The 27,771-nt window shown below is 33.9% G+C and overlaps 1 protein-coding gene across 1 annotated transcript; it reads right to left on the bottom strand.

Moving 5' to 3' along the window:
- Positions 1 to 119: 119 nt before the first annotated feature.
- Polr3E (RNA polymerase III subunit E) lies at positions 120 to 26,830 on the bottom strand. Its single transcript, XM_089638111.1, has 7 exons — positions 26,706 to 26,830; positions 26,376 to 26,594; positions 22,807 to 22,966; positions 13,496 to 13,773; positions 10,674 to 10,884; positions 6,676 to 6,875; positions 120 to 3,889 (listed from the first exon to the last, which is right to left on the bottom strand). Exons 1-7 carry the CDS (start codon positions 26,736 to 26,738, stop codon positions 3,398 to 3,400), a joined length of 1,593 nt encoding a protein of 530 aa, XP_089494237.1. The 5' UTR covers positions 26,739 to 26,830; the 3' UTR covers positions 120 to 3,397.
- Between the last annotated feature and the right edge of the window lie 941 nt (positions 26,831 to 27,771).

Raw genomic sequence — 27,771 nt, 5'->3', positions numbered from 1 at the left:
ATTCTCAAATACACGTAAACATTTTTAGTTATTTATTGGCTATACAAAATACAAATACATATTATTAATACAATATAGAGGAAACAGGTAATAGGTACTATTTCAGTTTTGCCATTGAATAATTAGTTTTAAAAGGAACTATTTTATCAATATCGTAAATTGTTTTGCAGATTATGACTTTAATCATGTTTTTCTCCATCAATGATAAGTATTATTTAAAAATATATTTATATATTATTTTACATTGGCAGTTATATAAAAGTAGATACAACAGTGCTACACATTATATACAAAATATTGTAATAAAAAGTTAGGTTTACATTACAATAAGGAACTCCACTGAAAAATATTACGGCTTGTAAAATATATACACTGAATTTTCAATCGCTAGCCGAATAATCGTTGATATTAATATTCTTAGATTTGTTGTTTATTTCATCCAGTTGCGAATTAATTTAATACAAAACTCACAAAAATAGATTGCATTGATCTTTCCTCTACGTATCGTTTTACCGCATCCATCATTTTTGGCAAAGCACGCAGTTTTTACACTAAATATTGTGATTGATCAATCGTTTTTCAAAATATGAATGTACAAAACCATATTTCGTAGCTAAATGCTTGGATTCAATTAATAGTACTCATAAACCACGAGCGAAACATTTGAAATTTTCATTGGTCGTTGCAGCGTCAAACACGGCAGTGCGCGCGTGGTTCACTATGCTAAAAACTTTGAAAACTGGTAAAGGGTTGAAAGAGAGAATTTTCGTGTTGTTTTACGTCAACAATGCTGGAACTGACATATGCGAGCCTCTCACACATTGGTAAATCGCTGAAGCCTTAGCATATGTTTTAAGAATAGGAATATTTTTCTAACATATTAAGCAAACAAAAAGGCATGGATGACTACGATCATTTTAAACGGACGTAAAAGATCGAAATATTTTATTATTTGTAGATTCTGTGTAGCACTGTGCAGCTCACCCAAGTGACACAACATTTGCATGAATGTAACATTTTTATATTTGCCCGCATTCATCGTTTTTCAACAGCTTGCTTCAAAAACGACAGAGGTTCTATTGTATTCATATACATAGATCAAGAAACGCCAATTCCGAATATGTATATAAATTTTATTATTCATTTCATTACGTTCTTTAATTATGTCCAAATCTTAAATGCCTATTATTGTAGCTATTTTAGATTAAATGCATAAAATATAATAAGAATTTATAAACTATAATTTTAGGTAAGCAATTTTTAAACCATATTTTTTTAAGGTTTATAAGTGACGCAATGACTTGTCATGTTTGACATTTGCGAACATACATTAAACATTGATTTTTACTTACAAATCGTTACAAATTCAGTGTTGCACAATAAACTTGTAAACTCACAATTGTTGCAGTTACTAGTTTAAATGACACGCACACACATGGCACTACAAAAATAAAAAACAAAAAAGTTGTTAGCTGTAGTATTGTGAATTGATTACTTTCCTATCATAATGCAATAAATCGTAAAACGATAAACTACAATAAATAAAAAAGACACCTTATTAAGTAATACATATAATAATATGTAATTATGTATACATAATTATATGTACTTAAATGTGTAAATACTTTCAAACAATACATTCTGCTTACCACAATCACAACGATTTTAGAATAACAGGCGTTTGCGGCATTCTTTTTACAGTCAAACACTTTCTTTCAAAACTAACCTCTTCCGCTGTAACCTTTTTCTGTTAAATTTGTAATTTATGAGAACGGAGTTGTTACAACGGAGCTATCAGCAGTTTTCCTTTACATGTTCGCACATTGCCGAAGGCAGGGATAATTATCATTGTATAAAAGTACTCGCATAGTAGTTAGCGAGTTAAACGAACATCAGTCATGGACCTACGTATTTGGCAGCGAAATCTTTCATTTTATTCACTCGGGTCGAACTATGCCGTAATCAGGCGACATTTTAAAATGTAACAACAATTGATCTTTAATCTTACAAAATAAAAGTGGTAATCCCAGATCATACTTGCATAAATCCACTTACTTCTAACATTTACTTCTTACATCACAGCATCAGCTTTATGATATTAGCCCCTTACACTAGCAGATTTACTTAAACTTACTTATATAGACAGACCAGTGAGAGTTTGCAAGTGGTAAAATTGGGAACTAAAATGTACACACACGCTTTTAATTGTGTAATATTTATTAATTTATTTACAACTTAACTGTAGTTCTTGATTTCACTGTTCTCACTCTCAAGAGTCTATGGTTCATAATGCATCAAACATTATCTGAAACTCTACTGTAGAAACAGCAGTATTGCACATACAAGTCGTATATACAGGGTGTTTGTGTCTCTTAGGGGGTATTTCACTATGTCGGGCTAAATATCTGACTAGCTAGCCGTTTGCTGGCTTTAAAGATCAGAATAACTTCGTTATTCAACGGCGACCGTTTCACCATTGTTGCCGAGCTTCCGGATAGATAACACTTGAAATAGTCTGGCAACATCGCAAAATGTTTGCAGTTACCCCATCTACTGCCACGCCTGTCATGTTTTGCCGCAATCTCTATGGAATGCTAGCGTCAACGCCAATTGATCTGTGGTCAACGCCGTCATCCAGTTTCCCGCCACAGTCCGCACACCGCAAAGTGTGCATTTTTTTGGTTATGTTATGTTGATTATCAGTTCATTTTAGATAGATTCGTGTCGAATTATAATACATTGTTTCTTATTTTGAACACAATCAAATAATTCAGGATGGATCATACAAGCATTCAAATTCATTCGAGCTCTTAAAACTCGCGGCCTTCGCATCGCCGCCCTTTCACCTGCTTCTGTAAATCAAAAACCTCGGTATCCATAATAATTCGCAACAAAATTCGACTCACTTCTCCGCCGTCAAACTCGGAATGTTTTGATGCCATCTTTGATTCGAGGAATAGCCCCTAACGTGAGGTTCGAGCACTGATTAGTCAAATCGAACTTTAACCCGAGCGTTAGCGTTATTCAGATATAGTGAAAACGAAAAAATGACTAATCCGCGGATTAGTGCTTAGTCAGAACATAATCAGAGATAGTGAAATACCCCCTTAAAGAGGTGATTCTACATGATAATGAGAATCTCTAGACAATATTGCTTCACACAATTCCCCAATACGTTCACTTTTTATTATAAAGGGATCTTTACAGGTGATATTTTTTAATAGTATTGGGTGAAAGATAACATTTTTTTTCAGTTGTATTATCACCTACAAAAGTGAATACACTTGGCGTATGTGATCGCATTAATTAAAGTTAAAAGAAATCCGCTAGTGTAAAGAAGGCCAATCAGTCTTAATTCGATATAATTACTAAACAAGCGCCTAGATACCTGATAAGATCATGATACTCTCTTGTCGCTTGAATTGAAATTGCTATGTCCTCCGCCCGTACTGTGAGTTCTCTTACACCCTTTGAGATTGTTCTTTGCCGTCTTTTTTGAATCGCCACCGCTTTCGTTATCGGAGAAAGATTCCCTCGGACTGAAGCTGACACTGTTACTGCGGACCTTGGGGCTCGGCATTCCACCATTATCCGAGCTGAACGAGTCGCGTTGAGACTTCTTGCGTTGGCGTTTAGGTGTTGCGGGTTCTCCGGAAAGCATCTCGTTGAACTGACGCTGCATGGCTTCCCAGAGGAGTGCCTGGCGCTGTTCTATGTCGGGGTACTTCTCCCCAAACTCCGGATCCGGAGGAATGAGCAGCTCCCAGCCCCTGTTGGGTTTGATGTGAGCCACCGAGCTGAGGATCTCTCGCACTTCTTCGGGCGGCAGTTTGACGGCAGCTGTGAACTTTCTTCGGTCGACGTAGTCGCTTTGAGTGAAGAGATATAACTGAAAAGAAAAATACATTTATTATTATTATTTGACAGAAAACCAAATGAGATTTAATAAAAAACTAAAAACAAAAATTATTAGGATTAACTTCCTGAAGTTTAAACCTCAAAGTATATAGTATTTTTTATCATTGACCCCTTACATATTCTTGTTTTAAATTTTACAAAATTGATAAACAACCGTTTACCCTACATGAATGGTTGTGTATCAGTTGTGTAAAATTTAAAACATGTTTATTAGTAAGGCCCTGAAAATATATGTACATAACAACTCTCTGTGAAAATAGAATAAGACATCTATATAAATAAAAATGTAAATGTTTGTTTGTTCAAATCGTAAATCTCGGAAAGTTCTTCACGGATTGCTTTGAAATTAAAACGAATACGCGTGTGTATTTATATACCTATATTATAACTTAATATAGTTATACAAAAACTTTCAAAAACTTATATATTAACAACTTTCGCTATTGTTTCTCTATCTGCACAGATAAATTCAGCCACGGAACACGTGGCGGGGTACAACTAGTTGAAAATAAAAAGATAATGGGTGCAACTGGGACTCAAACCCAAATCTTTTAGTCTTGTATCACCTTGTATCACCTTCTATCACCAGGGTGATACTGAGAGTATATTATCTAAATTAATTTTATTCAATGTGTTATTCTAAAAGGCGGTCTCTATAACACTGACGATACTGAGAGTATATTATCTGAAGTAATTTTATTCAATGTGTTATTCTGAAAGGCGGTCTCTATAACACTGACGATACTGAGAGTATATTATCTGAAGTAATTTTATTCAATGTGTTATTCTGAAAGGCGGTCTCTATAACACTGACTGTTAGCACTGTTTTGTTTTCACCTAAGACAACTCAAGTCTGTACGAAGAAACCTTCCTACAGAAGCAACAAAACTACTTACAACAACAAAACTACTTAGGGGGTATTTCACTATCTCTGATTATGTTCTGACTAAGCACTAATCCGCGGATTAGTCATTTTTTCGTTTTCACTATATCTGAATAACGCTAACGCTCGGGTTAAAGTTCGATTTGACTAATCAGTGCTCGAACTTCACGTCAGGCGCTATTCCTCGAATCAAAGATGGCGTCAAAACATTCCGAGTTTGACAGCTGAGAAGTGAGTCGAATTTTGTTGAATGAATTTGAATGCTTGTATGATCCATCCTGAATTATTTGATTGTGTTCAAAATAAGAAACAATGTATTAATTCGACACGAATCTATCTAAAATGACCTGATAATCAACATAACATAACCCATAGACATATGAATATTAGTAGACCTGCCCTAAGTGATTAAAAGCGTATTATCCCCACTCCCCATACCGGTTCCATTGAGCCGGCTGGGCTCGCGTACGGCCTCAAGTGATATTTGAAAACGTGACGTCATCATTCTTGTGCGAACTATGGTCAAGGCATCATCGGTTCATTTTACGAAATAACACGGCAAAATGTTTACTTGTACTATGAAAACTGGTAAAAATAGATGCGAAAAAAGAGAATAAACCCAATTGTCGTATTACATTCCATATATAAGCATTATTTTATTTTATTTTAAGCATATTCACATCGTATAATATGAATCAGTTGTTACTATCACATCGAGAAACGTCTGGACGCGAAACACAAAGCTGGTTGGTTGCTGGGAAGTAAATTATGAACATTTATAAAAGTGTCTTAACTAAATACTCTGAAACTAACTACGATTCTGAATATAGAAGCTGCCTTACATTGCCGAATTTGGACTTCGCAAATTTGTTCATAACGTGGCGAGTAATTTGCGCTCCCATGTAAAAATGTCTATTCATTCAAAGCAGATTTTACTTTTAAGAAGTAAATGGTGATATTATAATGCGAGATGCCTATTTACTGTCAGATTGATTTATTGACGAATCACAGTCATCTTCACTCCCTTCGTTCTTCAACAGTTGATTTTACCCCTCACTTTATCTTCTCGTCTATTAATTCCTATGTCTGTGACATAACCAAACAAATGCACACTTTGCGGTGTGCGGACTGTGACGCATGACAGCCGTGGCAGTAGATGGAGTAACTGCAAACATTTTGCGATGTTGCCAGACTATTTCGAGTGTTATCTATCCGGAAGCTCGAAACAATGGTGAAACGGTCGCCGTTGAATAACGAAGTTATTCTGATCTTTAAAGCCAGCCAACGGATAGCTAGTCAGATATTTAGCCCGACATAGTGAAATACCCCCTTATTATACTACGTATAAATATGTATACCATTTTAAAACATAAACTAATCTTTTTTATTTACGCTTTGTCGAAGGCTTTCTGAAACACAGCACATAAAAATTTAATTACAATAGCGTATTATCCAAGGTGGATATTTTCAGTTGCGAACTTACCAAATACAAGAGGTCCATAAAAGAATATTTCTCTGATGGTTTGTGAATAATGTTATGTCTCTATTGTTTATATTTCTATTATGATTTGATTTATATCTACAAGCTCTCTTCATGGCTATAAATGTATTGATAAATGTTTTGTTTTGTAAATTTTTCGTTTTATATAATCTTTGGATTTGTATACATTTTTGAATTTATATTCCTTTCTTACAAATTTAATTTACTTATTCCTTATTATGCTGTCTCAGTAGAGGTATAGTCACAAGGAAGAAATCCATAATTGGTTTTATTTTGGCTCTATAATACTCCTGTACAAACTAAAGTAAATGTAATCTGTCAATTTCCCGAAAATTAAAAAATAAAATACCAGGCAACTTCATTCATCACTTACCGCATAGTCCCTGGCCCTGCACATCAGTATGTGCGAGATGCCGGATGCCCTGGACAGGCTTCCCGGAGGGTATAGTACGTCGGAGCGCGCGGCCCAGCGCCCCTTGGACACCAGACGCCCCGCCCCACTCAGCGCCGACAGCAGTGTGGAGCCCCGGATCCCTAGCACGGAGGAGAGCCAGCCCACGGTCACCAGTTTGGCTGAAAGAGATAAAATACTATTAAATAACTCCCAGCCTTCCCCTCTTGGTCCTCATCATTCCCTCTGGTTTAACAATATTTCTTAAATCGGGGATGCCATAATCTCACTACACATGCGTCATCGACTTGCAAAACCCGCTCTGGAAATTTCTGATGGTTCTGATAAATTCACAAAAAATGCTGAAAGTAAATTGAAAATAAATAAATTATTAACCCTTATACATGAGTGCCGCCATAGAGGCGGCATGCGTGGCTTGCCCTATTATTCGAGTGCCGCTGCTATGACGGCAAAAATATAAAGTCTTATTCTTAATAAATAATTAATAATGTTATGTCTCTATTGTTTATATATGGCGGCAAGAAAATGAAGTATTATTCCTCAATATTTTTAATGGTTCCATGATAACTCAACACAGGGACAATTCAACACACTTTTAAAAAGTGATATAAAGTCATTAGAAATGATGAAATTTTTTTTTTTTTTTACCTAACCTAACCTAACCTACTTAACCCAGCGAATAAAGATTTTGTTTCATAACTTTCCATGACTTTATATAACTTTTTAAAGATGTGATGAATTATCATTGTGCTGATTTATCCGGTCACCATTTTTAATATATTGTTTTTTATACTTTTCAATATAATTTAATCATAATCATATTAGTACAATTAAATAGTAATAAGTTACGGAATTTGATTGAGAAACGAGTGATAAGTCATTATGATCCAATATATCGTTTTAGTATCAGACTGATTCTGCACGTAAATATATCTGTGAAAGAATTACTTGTGTAAAGTCGTGCATACTGCCGAATGGTATGCTAAGTATTCACGCACATTCTTATGCATAAATTCAAGCACAAGTCAACGTGTTTACCATCCCGCTTGAATCATTTTTGACAGCTGCAGGGCAAAACGAACGAAACGAAAAATATTCAAGTTTTGTAATTCTAGATGCGACATTTTGCTGCCGTGACAAGTTAGTGCATGTAGACGCGCTTCATTCATTTCATTCGCCGTATTGATTCCTCTGTCAGTAGTTGGTTGTCCTCTGTTAGTGCAAGCATATTATTGGTCGATCAATTAGTAGGAGATTATCCCTCGAGGTGATTTTTCACAAAAACGGCGCTCTACAAATTATTCAATTATTATTATTATTATTATCGAGGAGGTACTCAATTTGGACGACGCTCTGCTATTCTCCCTACAGAATACCGATTTATAAATAAATTGCACATTCTACGTTCTAGAACTAAGAAGGACTGTGAAATATGTTCCAATAGAAAAATTCAGGGTGGAAGAAAAGAAACACGATTATATTGCGAAACCTGCGAAAGTAAACCTGGACTTCACATTGGGATTGTTAGATAATACTTTGTATCATACAGTGAAAAACTTCAAATAATCAATTGTTGTGTCCATTTTATATCTTACATATCTGTTTTAATAAAACAAAAACAATTTTTTTATTTATTTCTATAATTTTTTGTATTTCAATTAAAATGATTAATTTTTCTTAACCACTCAGAACATTAGAACGTCAAAAGACGTAAATATGATAATAGCGGTCAAGACATTAGAACGTCTTTTCACGTAAACGCGCGAGATTTTACAAAAATCGATTTATTTCCATCACTAGTATACGGATTGCCATGATTTAAAAAACAGAGTATCAATAATGAATAACGCTACAGGTCTGTATTCAAGAATATCTATGGAACGTAGAAGTGCATTATCTAAGCCGATTGAATCTGTCATCTTGTTCGTTCATCATTTATTGCGTTTCTAAATAATTTATTAAAAATATTTTAGTTTGGACGGTTAATATTTTGAGGTGACTAATAGTTTTTAATTATATTTCTTCAATATATAAAGTGTTATTTCTTTATGATACTCAGAAAAAAGTACATTTTTCACGGCTTTGAAATAATGGTAAGCGATTCTTACATATTTTTGACGTTTTCATAAAATGTATATTTAGAAACGCAAATATTTACGTATAACAACACAATGCGATAGTGGATTTCATAATCTTTCCAAAACATTTTTTAGAATGAGGCTACGTTTCCCAAAACGTGAGTTATGAAGCTTTTAGCAAAACTCGTAAATAACACAAAAATTATCACGTTTTGACAGTTCTCAAAGGAACACATAGTAAATAAATGTCTTTGTCTGAGAGGTTAAAAAAAGCTTCAATTTGATCAAAATAAAATATTTTTCGCTAAATATCAAAAGAAACACTGTATGATTATGTTGATATTTAGCATTAAAGGTCGAATTTGGCAGCCATCTCTGGTCCGGAGCCCCTAAATACCTGAAAAAAACCCTTGACTCTGTGCAAAAACGGGCGGTCCGTTTGATAGATTCCCCAATCTTAACAAACGGACTGCAATCTTTAGAGCACAGGCGTCAGGTAGGTATGCTGTCCTTGTTCTATCGGTATTACAATGGAAGATGCTTTGAGAAACTAGCGTCGTTGATCTCTTCGGCACCGGTGCGTAGTCGGGATACACGCCAAACGCGCGCCCAACATTTGTACACGGTTGACATTTGTCACATGAGAACGGGTCGCTTCTACGATTCGTTCTTAAGTTCAACAGCTCGGCTGTGGAACGAACTGCCGGCCTCTGTGTTTCCTCCCTCCTACAACATGGGACTCTTCAAGACCCATGTTCACTCCTTCCTCTCCACAAAAAGACCCTCCACACAGCATCCCCAAAGATGACATAGACCCTGAGGGAAATTATTTTCTTCAGGGCCTCCTGTGTGGAGTTAATATAAAAAAAAAATATTCTTTTTCATATTCAAAATGTTGCAAACAGATTTCTGAAAAATTTCAGATAGTTTTGCAAGTGGACGACTCATATATATGAAGCAATGCTACTAGTGTATGTGGACTCCACACCAATATAATTAAATGAATATGCTGGAACAAATTCTAAGTGAAATAAATAAATGGAACTTAGTTATAAAGGTTTACTAAACATAAATTAATATTATAGTCCAACAAAAAATGAAAGACTGTATCCTAGCATCGCCCGTAATGAAGCACAGTGCGGGAGACGAGAGCCGCGTGGCAGTAGCCAACAAACGCCAGCGAACTACTAATAAATCATGCTTTTTCTGCGCATGGCAAGAGTCGTGCGTATAGGCACCTTCTTTTGCTTGCACTTTCTTTTTTTACAATAAATTAGTAAGTTATCCCCTAGAGTAATTTTGTGAGATATTTCTCCTAGATGGAAAAAATTTTCTAGCTCATTTACTATTTTGGTGAGATATGAACATATGACAGTTTATAAAGAGAAAACACCATTCTTTGTATTTCCATTTAAAAGTTTACTGTAGCCGCTCCTGAAAAATTTTAAATAATTCTGTGAAGCAAAATTTAATAAATATTTTTTATATAAAACGAAGTGAAGTGACAATAGCTTTTATAAAACCTTTATTTTAGATTATTAGTTTCGTGTAAAGTAGTCATTACAGTCTGCAGGATAAAAACCAACAGTAAGCGGCTTTAAAATTTTTATCTATGTTTGCGTTCAAAATTTTGATATTTTTGTAATAATTATGTAATACTAACACCTAAAAGAGTTTTTCACCTATTTTCAAGAACAGTATTATATTTTAAAAATAGTTTAAAAAAAACAGCAAATTTATCTGGAATCGATTGTATCGTGAAAATATTTCCCAGCAAACCACATTTTGACAGTTTTCTGATGAAAAATACATTGCAAAATATAGAGGCTCTCGGGTTTAATACATAAATACAATTTTTAACAATATTTTTTCTTAGCTCACCATCTTTCAAAATAATCTTGCACTGTTCGGGCAGCGGCAGTTTCTTAATTTCGTTGAGGTTGATGACATCACCGGACTGTCCGGGGGCCAGTGCGGATTTAGACTCGTCGTCCACCGGCACCAGCGCACACAGGTACTCCGCCGCGCCCAGGTCCAGACCCATGTCGGTCATCCCCGAAGTGGTGGCGGCAAACAGCTTGAGTCGCTCTAGCTGCAATGGGAAAATGTTATTTTTATACATAATTATATGATTCTGCAGCGTGTAATAACATATATCTATTATCTGGTTCTACAGCATGTAATTACATATATCTATTATCTGGTTCTACAGCATGTAATTACATACAGTAGAACCCCGTTAATTCGAACCCCGATAATTCAAAAAACGCGTAATTCGAAATTTTCGCAAAAAAAATTTCCGCTGAAAAATTTTTTCATACAAATTTTTTTTTAATTCGAAATTCGTTAATTCGTAATTCGAAATTTATTTTTGTCCGCGCACGAAAATTTGTTCGTGTAATTCGAAAAAATTTGATTTTTGCGAAAATAAATTATAATATTTCGTAAATCTGAATCTAAAAGTCAGCCGTGGCAGTAAAACGCCGAAAAATGTATTTTTACGTGGTTATACATCATCCTAATTAGTATTATTATTTTGTAAATCTGAATCGATTTACACTGGAATGTCGTATTTTTTCAAATTTATTTCGAATATCCGAGTTTAAAGGGCCGAGAAAATACATTTTACGTGGATATATGTCGTAGTTTTACGAGTTTACGCCAAATATCTGCATTTAAAGGGTCGGCCGCGACGAAACTTGGCCGCGTAATTTCGATTTACGCGTAAATATTTCGTATTTTTACTAACTTTACTTCAAATATCCGCGTTGAAAAAATACGGCGCGACGGAAATCGGCCGAAAAATTTCGATCCATGCCGAAATATGACATATTTTTACGAATTTACTTCAAATATCTGAACTTAAAAAGCCGGCCGCGAAGAAAAACTGCCGACAAAATTCGATTTACGCGGAAATATATCATATTTTTACGAATTTATTTCGAATATCTGAATTTGAAGAGCCGGCCGCGACGGAATACGGCCGCGAATTCTCGTTTTACGCGGAAATATATCGTATTTTTACGAATTCAAATTCAGATATTTGAAATAAAGGGCCGGCCGCGACAGAAAATTACCGCGAAATCTCGATTTACGCGGAAATAAATCGTATTTTTACGAATATCTCAATTTAAAGGGTAGGCCGCGACCGAAATCGGCAGCGAAATATCGATTTACGCGTAAATATATAGCATTTTTATGAATTTATTTCGAATATCTGAATTTGAAGAGCCGGCCGCGACGGAATACGGCCGCGAATTCTCGTTTTACGCGGAAATATATCGTATTTTTACGAATTCAAATTCAGATATTTGAAATAAAGTGCCGGCCGCGTCGGAAAATTACCGCGAAATCTCGATTTACGCGGAAATATATCGTATTTTTACGAATATCTCAATTTAAAGGGTAGGCCGCGACCGAAATCGGCAGCAAAATCTCGATTTACGCGTAAATATATAGCATTTTTACGAATTTATTGCGAATATCTGAATTTACAGGGCCGGCCGCTACGGTAATCGACCGCGAAAATAAAGAAATAATTGGTATTAATACGAATTTACAACTAAAATACCACCCGGATTTGAAGAGGCGGCCGAGAAAATCGATTTTCGGCGTTTTTTTTTTTTTTTTTTTTTTCATAAAATTTCGAATTACGTGGGAATTCGTTAATTCGAAATTTGATTTTTGATGTCCGCTGGATTTCGAATTAACGAGGTTCTACTGTTTATCTATTATCTGGTTCTGCAGCATGTAATTACATATATCTATTATCTGGTTCTACAGCATGTAATTACATATATCTATTATCTGGTTCTACAGCATGTAATTACATATATCTATTATCTGGTTCTACAGCATGTAATTACATATATCTATTATCTGGTTCTGCAGCATGTAATTACATATATCTATTATCTGGTTCTACAGCATGTAATTACATATATCTATTATCTGGTTCTGCAGCATGTAATTACATATATCTATTATCTGGTTCTACAGCATGTAATTACATATATCTATTATCTGGTTCTACAGCATGTAATTACATATATCTATTATCTGGTTCTGCAGCATGTAATTACATATATCTATTATCTGGTTCTACAGCATGTAATTACATATATCTATTATCTGGTTCTACAGCATGTAATTACATATATCTATTATCTGGTTCTACAGCATGTAATTACATATATCTATTATCTGGTTCTGCAGCATGTAATTACATATATCTATTATCTGGTTCTACAGCATGTAATTACATATATCTATTATCTGGTTCTACAGCATGTAATTACATATATCTATTATCTGGTTCTACAGCATGTAATTACATATATCTATTATCTGGTTCTGCAGCATGTAATTACATATATCTATTTTCGAGGTGAAGATAGCTGATTAACTCCTGGGATGCTGAGATCCCCCTATACACATACCCCCCCTCGTGTGTTGACCATAAAATGGCATTTTGTGCGCCGTGTGCTAGCTGACAGTCATTTCATAATTACAAAAACTCATTTACAAAATGATGTTTTTTGTAAATTGTACTTACTGTCAATCAACTCACGGATACATTGAATGTCGTCAATCAATGTATCCGTGTGACAATTACATAAAAGAATTATTTAATAACCTTTGTAATTTATTGCTTGGAAAATATTATTGCAAATTACCAAAACCTAAAAAAAAATTTGCATTACCTCAGCCTTATCAGAGTTAGAATGCCACCAGGTGGCATCGCACCACGGCTCCTCGGCGCTCTTCTTAGCCAGATATCCGAAGGATTTCTCTCGCGCCATCTTAATACGGTCGCTCTCGGTGCGTGCGAATGTCACAGTCACCTGCTTGGCCTCGGGCTCCACTGACGGGCCCGCCCCTCCCGCCTCCTCCTCCGCACCCGACTTCTCGTGCTCCTCCTCCTTCAGCCGCTTGTCCTGCTTGTCAAAGTAGGAATAGGAAGGACGCAGCTGGACTATGCCTGGAAACAAGTTGGATGATAAATTAATTTATTGAATTAACCAGTCGACGTGCGCAGAAATTGTTGGAAATTTTTTTACGTCCGTGCTCGGTCCTCGCTCTAGAATTTTCACACTGGAATTTTTTTAAATTTTTTGGAATTATTAGTGTCACTGTAGATTCTACTGCTTATTTTAAGAATATAGCCTCTATGACAGTCATTATTTCTTTGAAAACTCCTTTTGATTGTTGTTTTTCGTGTAGAGTATGTATTCAGGGTAATGTAGAAATAATTAAACCAGTTATATGTTTGTATAAATATATTTGTTTGACAGATCTTTTTTTTTTTTAGATAAAGTCAGCTATTCTGAGGAAACGTCTTACGATATATATAGATGAAATATACAGTCGAACTTGGTTATAACGATGACGGCAATAGCGAGTTCACGGTTATAATGAGCAATTGCATAAAACGATATTTTAGTACAGGCTTATCTTCGTATAATTGTTGACTGTTATAACGAGGTCGATTCACTGATATACCGTGCAAATAATTTTGTCAGCACAATTTCTGAATACATGAATGGGTTCGTTGGGTCTGAAAAAATAGTTGCTTAATATTTAATATTTGTTTAATAGTTAATTAATTAATTATTCTCCAAGTAAGAAGTAACAAACAAAGGGGCGGCATAGCGTAGGTTAGCTGCCTGGCGCACAATGGCGAGTGGCGGGAATTTCCTATCCCATTAAGAACATATTTGGAACATATAATGACCGAATTTTGCACTATAAACTACACTCACTGACAGTCGGACGTAAACTCTCTGACGTACTGCTTCTACACAAAATTATACATGCATCAGTTGATACACCAAACATTTTATCCCAAATTAACATCAATATACCATCAAGAAAATCAACAAGGAGAATGAAAGACATTTTCTATATTAAAGCCTACCACACAAATACAGGATATTTTTCCCCTGTGCTGCGAACATTAAGAAATTATAACATTATACATGGCTAAAATAATGAAATAGACATTTTTAATGACCAATTTAAACACTTCAAAAAAAACGTATTACCTTTAATCATATTAAGCTGATATTGTGATGAAGCCCTTTATTTAACCTTCCAGCGGGCGCGCTGTCGTAAAATTTACAACAAACGCGCCTTATCGCTTCCCCCACTCTTGCGACTTTGTTGTAAGCATCGAGCTTCGAGCTATGCTAGAGTCATATCAAATGTCAAACATTTACCGCAAGATATAAATGCTTTTCTCAAAGTGAATTACGGTAGGGCAGTTGAACCGATAACAGAAGAATAAAACAGAAGCTTTCCAAAATGCGGTGTTTGTCGGTTATGTGCACTGGATAAGAAAAGATCCTCAGCATCAATGAAGTGTTACCGTTGCCAGTCCTTTACATGCAAGAACCATTCTTCAGTTGAGGTGGTTTGTATCAATTGTAAGGATGAGAATATTGATTCTGACTAAATAGGTCGATAAAATATTTTGTTTTGAAATATTAATATGTTTAGAGTGTTGCTTTGTTTTTTTTAAGAAAGTCAAATATTTTTTTTAAAGTACTGCCTATTATGATTTTTCATATCCTTAACGAAATTCCCTTACGTTTGTATGAAGAAAACACCACTTACATGGAGAAAACTTGATGACGTAAAATTTACGACAAGCGCCCGCTCAAGGGAAATTTCTCAACGCGCCCGCTGGAAGGTTAAAGAGAAGCAACATTGTACCTACCTAATCAGTGTCTCACCAGTACAGGTGTGACAATAACAAATCGTCTATGAACATATTTGTATTTACCTTTTACCCATTCTTATTTGTTATTTACTTCTGTATATTTAGCTTATTCATTATGTTACTATTTTTGTTATTATTATGTATTTAAACATCCGTGTATGTAAATTTTTGGGCACCATGCCTGTTTTATGTACTTAAATAAAAATAAATAAAATAAAATAAATATTAATATTTTTATGACACTACCTGTGTAAGATTGTGGGCTATGTGAACCATTGCTATCCATCAGGCACAATGTAAAATTGTCATAAAATCTGTGAAAGTCATGTGTAATTCGAGCTTCGCGAATTTGTTCCCTTTTTACATCTTCTTTTGTATTACAACTCATCATCAATTTTGTTTTAAAAACCAATACCTACATCCCTGCACCGGGTAAATTTATGATAGTGATGTACAACTTTTTCAGCAGAGGGGCTGCTTTACCTATTTTTCAAACAGGGTGCAACCTAAAGCAGATTTTATTTTTTCACTGAAGAGGAAAGGGTTGACAGTGAAATTCAAGATTTGAGGTTTCTGTTGATTTTTGTGTAATGCAAACTGGTTCTTCAAATTTGGTTCCATTTAGGAAATGTAGTGTAAATTAACCAAAACTGTATAAAAAAATGTTCTCAACCAGGGTTTTCAAGAATTACCCCAAATATTTAGATTATTCTCTATGGCCAAGTGGGCCGTATAAAATTGCCGTCCCATTCTTGCAGCCGGGGCGGGCTGCAAGAATGGGACTGCGGGTTGTGCATCACTGATTTGTAACAAGTAAAATTTTACAGCCGAAAACTAAAACAATCCCGCAAGCTATTTATTTATGACACGTGCGATTTTACAAGCGGTACAAGGTACAGTAAGCACAAGGTAGTGATAATAAGATAGACAATATAGTAATATTTTTCTTGAAAGCCTGGAACCAGGTGATGATAGTTATAACGCGTTGATTGTTTTGAAGAGGAAATTGAGAAGCATGAAAGCGAAATCTTTAAAGCAATCATTGATAATAAATTTGAGTAATATAAGTGTATTTTTTTAATAAGTAATACTTACTCGTTTTGAAAACATACTGTACTTTTTCGAATATATTGATAGTAGAGGCAGGTAGGTAGATACATACAGCTTTTAAAAAAACCTGTTTTGGATAAATAGTTTTTATCCCGATATGTATTTGAACAAAACACATTAAGGTTATTTCAAGCGGTTATGCAAATGCTAACCCGACAGTTGGGGATTTATTAACCATTTTTTCTATTCTGAAGTTCAAGAGGTTAAACAAATTTTTCTTTTCTCATTTCTTACAACACTTATATTTTACTTACATTTAACCCTTGGCGTGCCAGCGAATCCATATCAGATTTGCTAAGAACTCACTGCACTCGCCTCGATTTTATGGAATTTTGAACCTTAACCTTTTCTCTGCGGGAGACGCACGCCTGCGACGCACTGTACATGCCCTGTACGCGGGTGGCACATCTGTGCGACGCAAAGTTTCTTCGGCGTTATGGGTATGAAACATGCTTGAGCACGGTAAAACTTATACTCTTAAAAAATCTCACATCTTTACACTACTTTACTCATCTTTACAACAATAAATATCACTGACAGCTGTCGAGTTTTTTCTGTGTCTTACTAGAAACTTATAAATAGAACAAAAAAAAACAGTGTTTTTAAACAAGTTTCAGTATACTGCAACATAATTTAGTGCACTACGTTTATTTATTAATAATCATTTCGAAATCATCGTAAATATTCACCATTATTATAAAATTTATAAATCAATTTGTTTAATAATCAATTGTGCACAGTGTTCCCTACGTCTCGCTCTAACAAGTAACAGGATAAGGTATTCTCTCCCTCGCACTTACTGGATAACACTTGTGGACGCTCCCGCTACCTACTTGAGTTAATTACCTGTACATTGCGAGCAGGGTTGTCACTCATATTATTTTCTTATAAAAAAAAAATTTAAATTTAACTTTCGAAATGAATAATAATGAAGCAATTGCTTTCCTAAACAAAGCTAAGGAGGAGATTAATAGCATCCACAATGCCATTACCGATCCTGTCTTAAAAATAACAAAAGACCAAATGGCAAAAATACTCAGTAAACTTTCTAATCTATCTGGAACTATGCAAGACCTAGGAGTAACTGTTGGAGTTCTTGAAGGAAAAGTTATGACATTCGAAAAAATCATTGAAAAGAAAGTATTACCACAGGAAACAACGCCAATTTGTGAGGTGCTCGCTGAGATAGAGGAACGCAAGACCCGCTCGAAGAACATAATTTTACTCAACGTCCCCGAGTGTAATTCGAACTCAACTACAGTGAGCGTCTTGGAGGATGGAAAAAAGGTATTAGCAGCTATTAGTGAAATTAATAGCGAGTTCAATCTAGAAGATGTGAAAATTTACAGGCTCGGAAGTAAAATTCCAAACAAAACCAGGCCAATTAAATTAGAATTTGATGAAGTCAAACAGGCGAAACTAATACTCTTTAACAAAACTACTCTGTCCAATGGAATTATAATCAAACCTGACAGGACACTACAACAAAGAAATCACTTAACTGACCTCTGGAAGGAATTAGAAGAGAGGAAAGAAAAGGGCGAAGTCGATTTACGAATCAAACATTTCAACGGAATTCCCAAAATCATCAAAACCCAAGCAAAAAACTAAAAAACAAACAGAACAGATTTTCTAGACTTACAGGATATTATCAAAATGTACGGGGAATGCGTACAAAATTGCACCAACTTAAAACTAACTCCCCAATCTTCTCACACGATATTCTGTTTTTAACTGAAACATGGTTAAATGCTGATATCAGCTCGTCAGAATTAGGCCTACATCAATATACCACATATCGTTCTGATCGAAATTCTATTACGAGCAAAAAGTCTAACGGAGGAGGTGTGATGCTGTGCGTATCCAAGAATATATCATCTACTAAATTACCGGTAAAACACAAAAGTGTTGAACAAATTTTTGTATTGCTCAATATACCTAATGGAAAAATTATTATTGGCTGTGTCTATATCCCACCTGCATCGGATTTGCAAACGTATAAAAATCACAATGAGGACATAGAAGTACTCAAATTCAAATATCCTAAAGCAAAATTCATTATTGCTGGTGATTATAACCTTCCTAACTGGACCAGCCAAGATGACAACGGACCTGCTACAAACCAAGCCGATTTACAGTGTGCTAAATGTAGTGAAATTCGTGATATGTCTTTATTTTTGGGACTAACTCAATCAAACAAGATTTTCAACTTTAACAATCGAATGTTGGATTTAGTGTTTTCAAGTGATTCGAAAATAGTGGTTGAGCTATCCGACGAATTATTATTACCATTAGATCAACACCACCCACCGTTGGACATTATCATAACAAATAGGCCTTTAACATCTTCAAAAAAAACAAGTGTCCCATCGTATAACTTTTCCAAAGCTGAATACCATCATATTACGGAGTACCTTGCCCAAACAGATTGGTCCTTTTTAGATGAGGAAAATAATATAAATGATCAATTAGAATACTTTTACTCGATTTTAAATACCTCTATAGAACAATTTGTTCCCAAGGTTAGCTTTACATCATCTAATTATCCGAAATGGTTTACAAGGGAACTAACTAATTTAATTAATAAAAAAAAATGTATCCACAGAAAATATAAACATACCAGAAATTCTAACGATTATATAGCATTTACTAAACTACGAAAACAATGTAAAGAATTATCAATAAAGTGCTATAGTGACTATGTTAACGTAATTGAAAATGAGGTACATCATCACAATGTGAAAAAATTCTGGAATTTTACTAAATCTCAACGAAAAGACAACTGTGGATATCCTAATAGCATGTTCTTTAAAGAAAAATGTGCCGACAGTATTGAGGGTATAGTTAATCTTTTTGCTGACTCATTTAAAAGTGTCTACGACAAAGATATTCCCATCAAAGCAGTCTCCAGTACGTCAGTGGAAGAGTCATTAAACCTAAATCAATGTTTCATAAAATTAGATTCCATAGAAAGAAGCATAAAAGCACTAGATAGTAATAAATCTGCTGGACCGGATGGTATTCCTCCCATATTTTTAATAACTTGCATTGATAGTTTGATATATCCCTTACATAAACTTTTTAACAAATCCTTAGCGTCTGGCTGTTTTCCGGCTCTGTGGAAAAAGAGTTATTTAACGCCCATTCATAAAAAAGGCGACAAAAGCGATATATCTAACTACAGACCTATTTGTATTATGTCTGCTTTACCCAAACTTTTCGAGTCATTAGTATTAGATACCATTGTAAAACCTATCAACAATATTATTGTTCCTAACCAACATGGCTTTATCAGAGGTCGATCTACCTTAAGTAATTTAACTATCTACAATAATTACATATCTGAATCGCTCAGTCTGAAACAACAAGTGGATTCTATATACACCGATTTCAGTAAAGCATTTGATAAGGTTCGACATCATATTCTTATATCCAAACTCCGACTGTTAGGCATCAAAGGTAGTTTATTGACATGGATTATTAGTTACCTCAGTAATAGAGTTCTTTGTGTCAGGATTAATTTTATAGAATCCTATGTATTCGAGGCCACAAGTGGTGTCCCGCAAGGGTCCCACCTTGGCCCAATATTATTCTTAATATTCATTAATGACATTGTAAACATATTTAAAGATGTACAAGTCCTACTTTTTGCAGATGATCTAAAATTGTTTAAAAGAATACGAAATATATATGATTGCCTAATTTTACAAGCTAATTTAGATAAATTTTTTAAATGGTGCGAACAAAATATGTTATTTTTGAACATTGAGAAATGTCAAGTAATACGATTTTCCAGAACTCATTCTCATATCTTACATGAATATAATTTAAATAATGTTAAATTAACACCAGTATCACAAATTCGTGACTTGGGAGTTATATTCGAATCAAACTTAACATTCACAGCGCATATAGATGATATAACTAATAAGGCTTTAAAGATTCTTGGCTTCCTTTGTAGAACCCTAACTGATTTTAAGTCATTGGATTGCATGAAAACACTCTACATTTCACTAGTTAGAAGCCAAGTGGAATATAATTCACCTATTTGGTCTCCTTTCTATAAAGTACACTCTAACAAATTAGAACGGGTTCAACACAAATTTCTTAGGTACTTAAATTTCAAGCTTAAAATTCCAATAGAAAACATTAATTATGTAAATTTGATGAATGGACTTAATTTAATTACGCTGTCTGACAGAAGAACCATTTCAGACCTAATTTTATTATACAGAGTCATGAACAACCTTATTGACAGCCCTGCCATCGTTGCTGCTATTAAACTCTATGTACCGACAAGAAATACTAGACAAAATACAACATTCTTTTGCGACACATATAAAACCAACTATCAGTCAAACTCACTTACCAATAGGATGCATGATTTGGGCAACAAGTTTGGTGGTATTATAGATATATTCCATGATTCCCTTTATAATCTTAAATTCAAATTAAACCAACACTTTGTGGAATCATACAAATTATTGTAATAGATTTAACGATTAGATATGTTATTGTAATGTTTTATATTATATTTTGTTCTTTGTTATTGTTAAATATTATGTTGTTTAAAATGTTTCTTTACGCCATATTCTTCAAAAACTACTTGTATATTTTTTTAAAATTCTTCACTTTTATAACTCTTAGTATAAATTCTAACTCGATAACTTATGTAAAACTTATTTATAATCTATGTAAAAGCCCCTATGGGCGTATAACAACAACAACTACTGACATCTAACGATATTTATCCATAATACGTATCCTAATCATCGATACAAAGATTTGAAGGGATCCTCCAACTCAGAGCGAAAAATGAATCAGTTTGAATTCTTCCCGCGTCTTTACACACGTTATTGCGCAGGCGCATTTTATAAGATTCTCAAACAGAGACGCTCGCCGTGTAGATTACATTGTTTTATCGAATTATTGTTTGCTTTTTCGTGGATATGAACTATTTTAATTACAGTGTACATTAAATCTGATTTATCATATTTTAAAATAAGTTCAGTTACATACATTCATTCAAACTATTGAAGAAATATAAAATTTCGTCAGTGTTAGATTATTTTCAAATAAAGATACGTGGTTAAAACTTTTTTATAGTGAAAAATCAAGTGTAAAGTTGTACAAGTTTGACTTTTTATCAATTCTTGAAAGTATTTTTATTGCCAAAATACAAAATGTCGGGTCGTGGTCTTAATGACGAAGAAATATTTGGTGCTACTTTAGAAATAGATTCAGATTTTGAAATTAGTGACAGTGATGTCGATAATAATTGCGAAGCTGCTGAAATACATGAAAGCCATGATTCTGCCGTTATGCGTTGAGAACTGTTTCAAAATCACGATAAAAAAATATATTGAGTGATACATATTTACGGTGACATAATAACAGAAAAATTATTTCATTATTTTTGTAAATTTAAGTGTAGTTATTTTTTATTATATGAACCTTTTTAAGTGTGTCAATATTTCATGTATCCAGTCAAACGCGACATCGCACCCATAAATCAACCACTTACATCGCACCACAGTTGAAGAGCTCTACTCCGGCATGTTTATAATCATGTGTATCGTTAACCTTGAAATAAACATGGCCGCCCGGGCATACCATATCAGTTACATTATGAATATATACTTCGAATTTTTATCAAGCCCCATTGATGTTCGGATTGTTTATTTATACTTGAAAAGATAATTCAAGACATAAGCGACGTATTTTTTAAAACAAATTTTAAAATCCATGCGTGATTATTGTTTAAAGTCATAAATTAGATTGATAATAAATAGCCCCGCGTGTGAACGAAGTGATACAAATTAATGACGCATAGAAAAGGTTAACAAATGCTCCTAACATAGTAAAATAAATGTTATTCACTTGGCAAGGAAATAATATATTCTAATAATATTATTCTTATTGTCATTTCATCACTTGCAAACATTTATTTATTTTATCTGTGAAAAAGAATATTGCAAATTCCGTGTGAAATATCATAATTTTCAAAAGTCAAAATGGCACAATATATGCATGTATGCTTACTATTATGTATGACGCTTTGTTGACCTTGTTATTTCAAAATTGAGTAAAACAGATTGACTGAACAATAAAAAGCGCATTCTTGGCTACCAATTCCTAAGTATCGTATATGTCTATGACATAATGAAAGATGAAGAATCTTACCATTAAGTGGCGTAAAATGCATCTCTCCATCTTGTAAAATGGCCACGGCATATTTGCTAGCGTCAGTCACAGGCGTGTTGCTTGCATATTGCAGTTTGTCCATGATGCCAGACTTGAAGTATAAATTTTTATCTTTCTCCTTGTGTTGCACTTGGGACGGCTGAAATTATCATAGAATAATAAACTTGAAAACAACATACCATTTAATCATAGAAAATATGTATATTAATTATTAAATAGGGTAAATATAGAGAGAAGTGGGACACAGTTGAAAGGCACATTTTATTTTAAAAACACTTTTTATCAGTTAGATAACAATGAGAAAACAACTATTTCAGTAAACAAAAATGGAAAATAATGCATTTTAGTAAAAATAAAAAAAAATAAAAAAATAAAAAAAATAAAAAAAAACAGATAAATTTTTTCTTTTCTTCACAGTATGTTTAACTTAATAATATAAAAATATTTTTAGTTTAGTTTTTTTAATTTATATTTTAATTAAACCCAAACTAAGAATCGAAGAACCTATTTTTGGTTCTTAGGTTCATACTTTGTGTTTAATAAGAGAAAGAAAAAAAACTTTCACATATAACAATAACAATGGCCGCCAAGTGAACAATCGATTTTAAATTTTACAAAAAAGTATTAAAATCCATTATTTCCATATCCGGAAACTGAAACTTATTTCTCATTATTACAACCGACACAAAGTGTTTTAAAAATAAAATGTGCCTACAATATTGTGTAAATGAATAAAAACCAAACCAATTTTAAGCATAAAAGTTGCTTGAATATAAGGTAGATGTCTAATATGTGGTTATTATATCAAACCAATGACATCTAGATTCAGGTTAAGAATAGAAGTTGCTTGAATATAAGGTAGATGTCTAATATCTGGTTATTATATCAAACCAATGACATCTAGATTCAGGTTAAGCATAAAATTTGCTTGAATATAAGGTAGATGTCTAATATGTGGTTATTATATCAAACCAATGACATCTAGATTCAGGTTAAGAATAGAAGTTGCTTGAATATAAGGTAGATGTCTAATATGTGGTTATTATGTATACAGTTCGTAGGAACCTTTCAACAGAGGCAACTAAACTACTTGTGAACTCATATATAGTATCACGTCTTGACTATTGCAACGGCATCTATGCAAGTCTTCCTAAATGCGAAACTGATAAACTACAATCAGTGTTCAACGCCGCAGCAAGGCTAATCACCGGGGTACCCAAGTTTCGGAACACCTCTGAAATCTTCACTGGCTGAAGTGTCCGGAAAAGATCAAGTACAAGCTATGCTGGATGGTGTTTAAGGCTATCAACGAAATGGCGCCACCGTATATTTCTGAGATATGCATTCCGGAAAATACTGGTCTAAGGCAGTCAACTCTCAGATCAGCGACATCATCTGCAATTGGAAGGTTGAAAGAGACTAAGCGAAATCCAACACTAAGTTTGGTGATTGTGCATTCGGAGTATCAGGTCCTAAGGCTTGGAATAAACTTCCTATAGAATTGAGATGTATAACCAGCCCAACATAATTTAGATCCAAATTAAAAGCTCACTTTTTCAGACACTCATTTCCATAAATCCGTCATTCTATCCAAATATTGCATTTTTTTTCCTTTTGTTAAAACTCACTTTTTCAGACATTCATTTCCATAAATCCGTCATTCTATCCAAATATTGCTTTTTTTTTCTTTTGTTATACCGTAATTGATGATTCACACACATACATTCTCTAGCGATTGCTAGGTACTTATGATAAAGTTAAAATGCTATTGACTTGCCTACCAATGGACAGTAGACAATATCAGCGGGAACATAGCACGTCAATCGGTGTCAATAATTGTTGGCAGATGAATCATTTAAATGCGTTAAAGATCGACGGTTAATTTCATTAATCCATTTAAGATATATTTCCAGCTAATAATAAAAACTAATTTTATAAACACCCTAATATAATAGAACTTCCTCCTTCTTCTGGCGCTTGTAAAATTAGATTGTTAATGTTAATTTTAGTTATAAGTTTCTACATATGTAAATATATATTTTATTAAGATAGTAGTTATAGGCCTTAGTCGTAAGTCTCTAGATGTAAGTCTCTGACGTAAGTCACTAGTTTTAAGTCAGTAGTTCTAGTGTTAACTATTTAAGAAATAAATTTGTATAGCGCCCTTGAGGTGTAAATTAGCCAAATATTATTATTATAACAAACCAATGACATCTAGATTCAGGTTAACAATAGAAGTTGCTTGAATATAAGGTAGATGTCTAATATGTGGTTATTATATCAAACCAATGACATCTAGATTCAGGTTAAGAATAGAAGTTGCTTGAATATAAGGTAGATGTCTAATATGTGGTTATTATATCAAACCAATGACATCTAGATTCAGGTTAAGAATAGAAGTGGCTTGAATATAAGGTAGATGTCTAATATGTGGTTATTATATCAAACCAATGACATCTAGATTCAGGTTAAGAATAGAAGTTGCTTGAATATAAAGTAGATGTCTAATATGTGGTTATTATATCAAACCAATGACATCTAGATTCAGGTTAAGAATAGAAGTTGCTTGAATATAAGGTAGATGTCTAATATGTGGTTATTATATCAAACCAATGACATCTAGATTCAGGTTAAGAATAGAAGTGGCTTGAATATAAGGTAGATGTCTAATATGTGGTTATTATATCAAACCAATGACATCTAGATTCAGGTTAAGAATAGAAGTTGCTTGAATATAAGGTAGATGTCTAATATGTGGTTATTATATCAAACCAAGGACATCTAGATTCAGGTTAAGAATAGAAGTTGCTTGAATATAAGGTAGATGTCTAATATGTGGTTATTATATCAAACCAATGACATCTGGATTCAGGTTAAGCAAAGAAATTGCTTGAATATAATTTGAGTAATAAGAGTGTATTTTTTAATTAGTAATACCTACTCTAAGGTAAGATAAGGGTCTAATATGTGGTTATTTTAAAATTGACTTGACACGTAATTAAGGTTTTTGCCATAAAAGGAGAGACTGCTAGGTTATTTTAATTTTTTACAATAATTGTTAAGCTGTAAAGGGAAAATGATATGAAAAGGTTTGTAAATTGGGTGGAAGTGATCAGGGAGTAATTTTAAAAATTTTCGAAACATTCATTTAGTAAACAATTCTCAGTTTTTTTCGCAATAGTATAACTGTTTGTAAAAATAGTGACAAGTGGGCCGATGCAATTGTGAGAAAATTAAGTAACTATAAATTTGCTTTACTTTCCGTCTAACCCAGACAATAACCATGGTATTACGTCAAAATCTAGACCAAAAATTAACAACAAATGCGTATATATTATGTGGCTTTGGCAACATTGATTTTTTTCAATTTACAGCTGATTTAATATTAAAACTGATAAATATGCAGACTATTTTCCAGGTGTACCAAGATGTAGTTGCATACAAATAATGAATCCCAATTAAAAAGAAGGTAAACAAGATGTTTACCTTGAAAATTTGCAATTATCAAATAGCTTATATACAGATTAAAACATTGTTAAGCCACAAACCTTTGTTCCGTCGGTATTGAGGGCTATCTGTTCTCCTTTAGAAGAGCTATATCTGTCACTATCTGTGTCCAGACCAAACTCCAGTTTCACTTCTTGGTGGACTGGTTTTATTCTAGCGTTTAATACAGCGGCGTCCTCCCAGCCATCCTTAGCGGACCTCAGGGGATATTGAAACACATAAAGCTCCTTCGATAATGTCTGCGATAAGTAAACAGGAATCTGAAAGAAAACGTGTGAGGCGTGCAAAATTTCCACGAAAAATTATAAACATAACCTAGAAATCTTTGCCACGTTGAAAAAAAGAGATTATTTGATGCGTGCTTTCCTTACTTCTTGAACGATAGAATCTTCCTCTTCGTCCATTTTTAAATTTCAAGTAAAATGCTCGTATCACGACGTCAGCATTGATTTTAGGACAAAGTTGTAGACCGGCACAAAACGAGACCACGCACAGGTCACAGACAAAAATTTCACTGACAACCGGAAATTTTGACAGTTGATTTGCTTTATTGGTGTCTCTGCATTTCGAACGGCTGTCAAGCCAGGTTTGTGAAATCGAAAACTGACATCCTCGAATCCCGATGTTAAATTTATATTGATTTTATTTTATTTTATGACACTCTCCAATAAGAAGAAATTTAAATCACACCTGTAACGAAATGTGGTCATTTCTTAGTATAGCTGGACATACATAAAACGAATTTATTTTTTAAATAACACTTCGATCAGATGTTTCAATTTTAGTTATTTTTTCATTGATCGACAAAAAATGTTTGAAAAATTTCTCCATTTTTTATGATTATCCCAATAATCCGGTTTCTGCCTAAATTGCCCTTTACCTTGTTTTTGTTTTATTTCTTAAAGGTCTTAATATTAGAAAAATAGAAGCCCAAAGCAAGTTTTTTTGTTTTTTGTTTCGATTTTCGTAATTGTTGCATAAAGTTGCGTATTTTCGCCCCTGTTCACAATTAATATAATTTCTCATTAAAATTATCAGCCCTTAGTGAATATACATGAAACTATTTTCGTGTGTGATAAAAAATAGTTCATGTTGTGGAACGGGGTTTAGATGTACAACTCTAGACTATAGTGCCTACGAACCTTCAATAAAACAACAGGACCTACAAATGACGCAGCAACATTCACATGGTAAAGGTTTCCTTTCCCAATCCTATTTTTCCTTTATAAATAAACACGATCGTTTGATTATATTTTCTCGTTAAAATTACAGTCCATTCGTACAACGCTTCGATCATGTAAATGTTTCCATCCTGCCCATCACTATAGGATGACGAATAGAAGTGAGTCGTTCGCGAACGAGTCGGCTCAGTGAACCGGATCTTTACACGGATCCGTAAGATCCGGTTCGCAAATCAGCCGCTCACTCGTTCGCGGA

The sequence above is a fragment of the Hesperophylax consimilis genome, chromosome 12, assembly GCF_061612785.1.
Source record: "Hesperophylax consimilis isolate HC1 chromosome 12, BYU_Hcon_1.0, whole genome shotgun sequence".
In the NCBI taxonomy this organism is placed as follows: domain Eukaryota; kingdom Metazoa; phylum Arthropoda; class Insecta; order Trichoptera; family Limnephilidae; genus Hesperophylax; species Hesperophylax consimilis.
The sequence above is the reverse complement of the archived record's forward strand: the minus strand, read 5'-3'. Positions and strand labels throughout refer to the sequence as shown.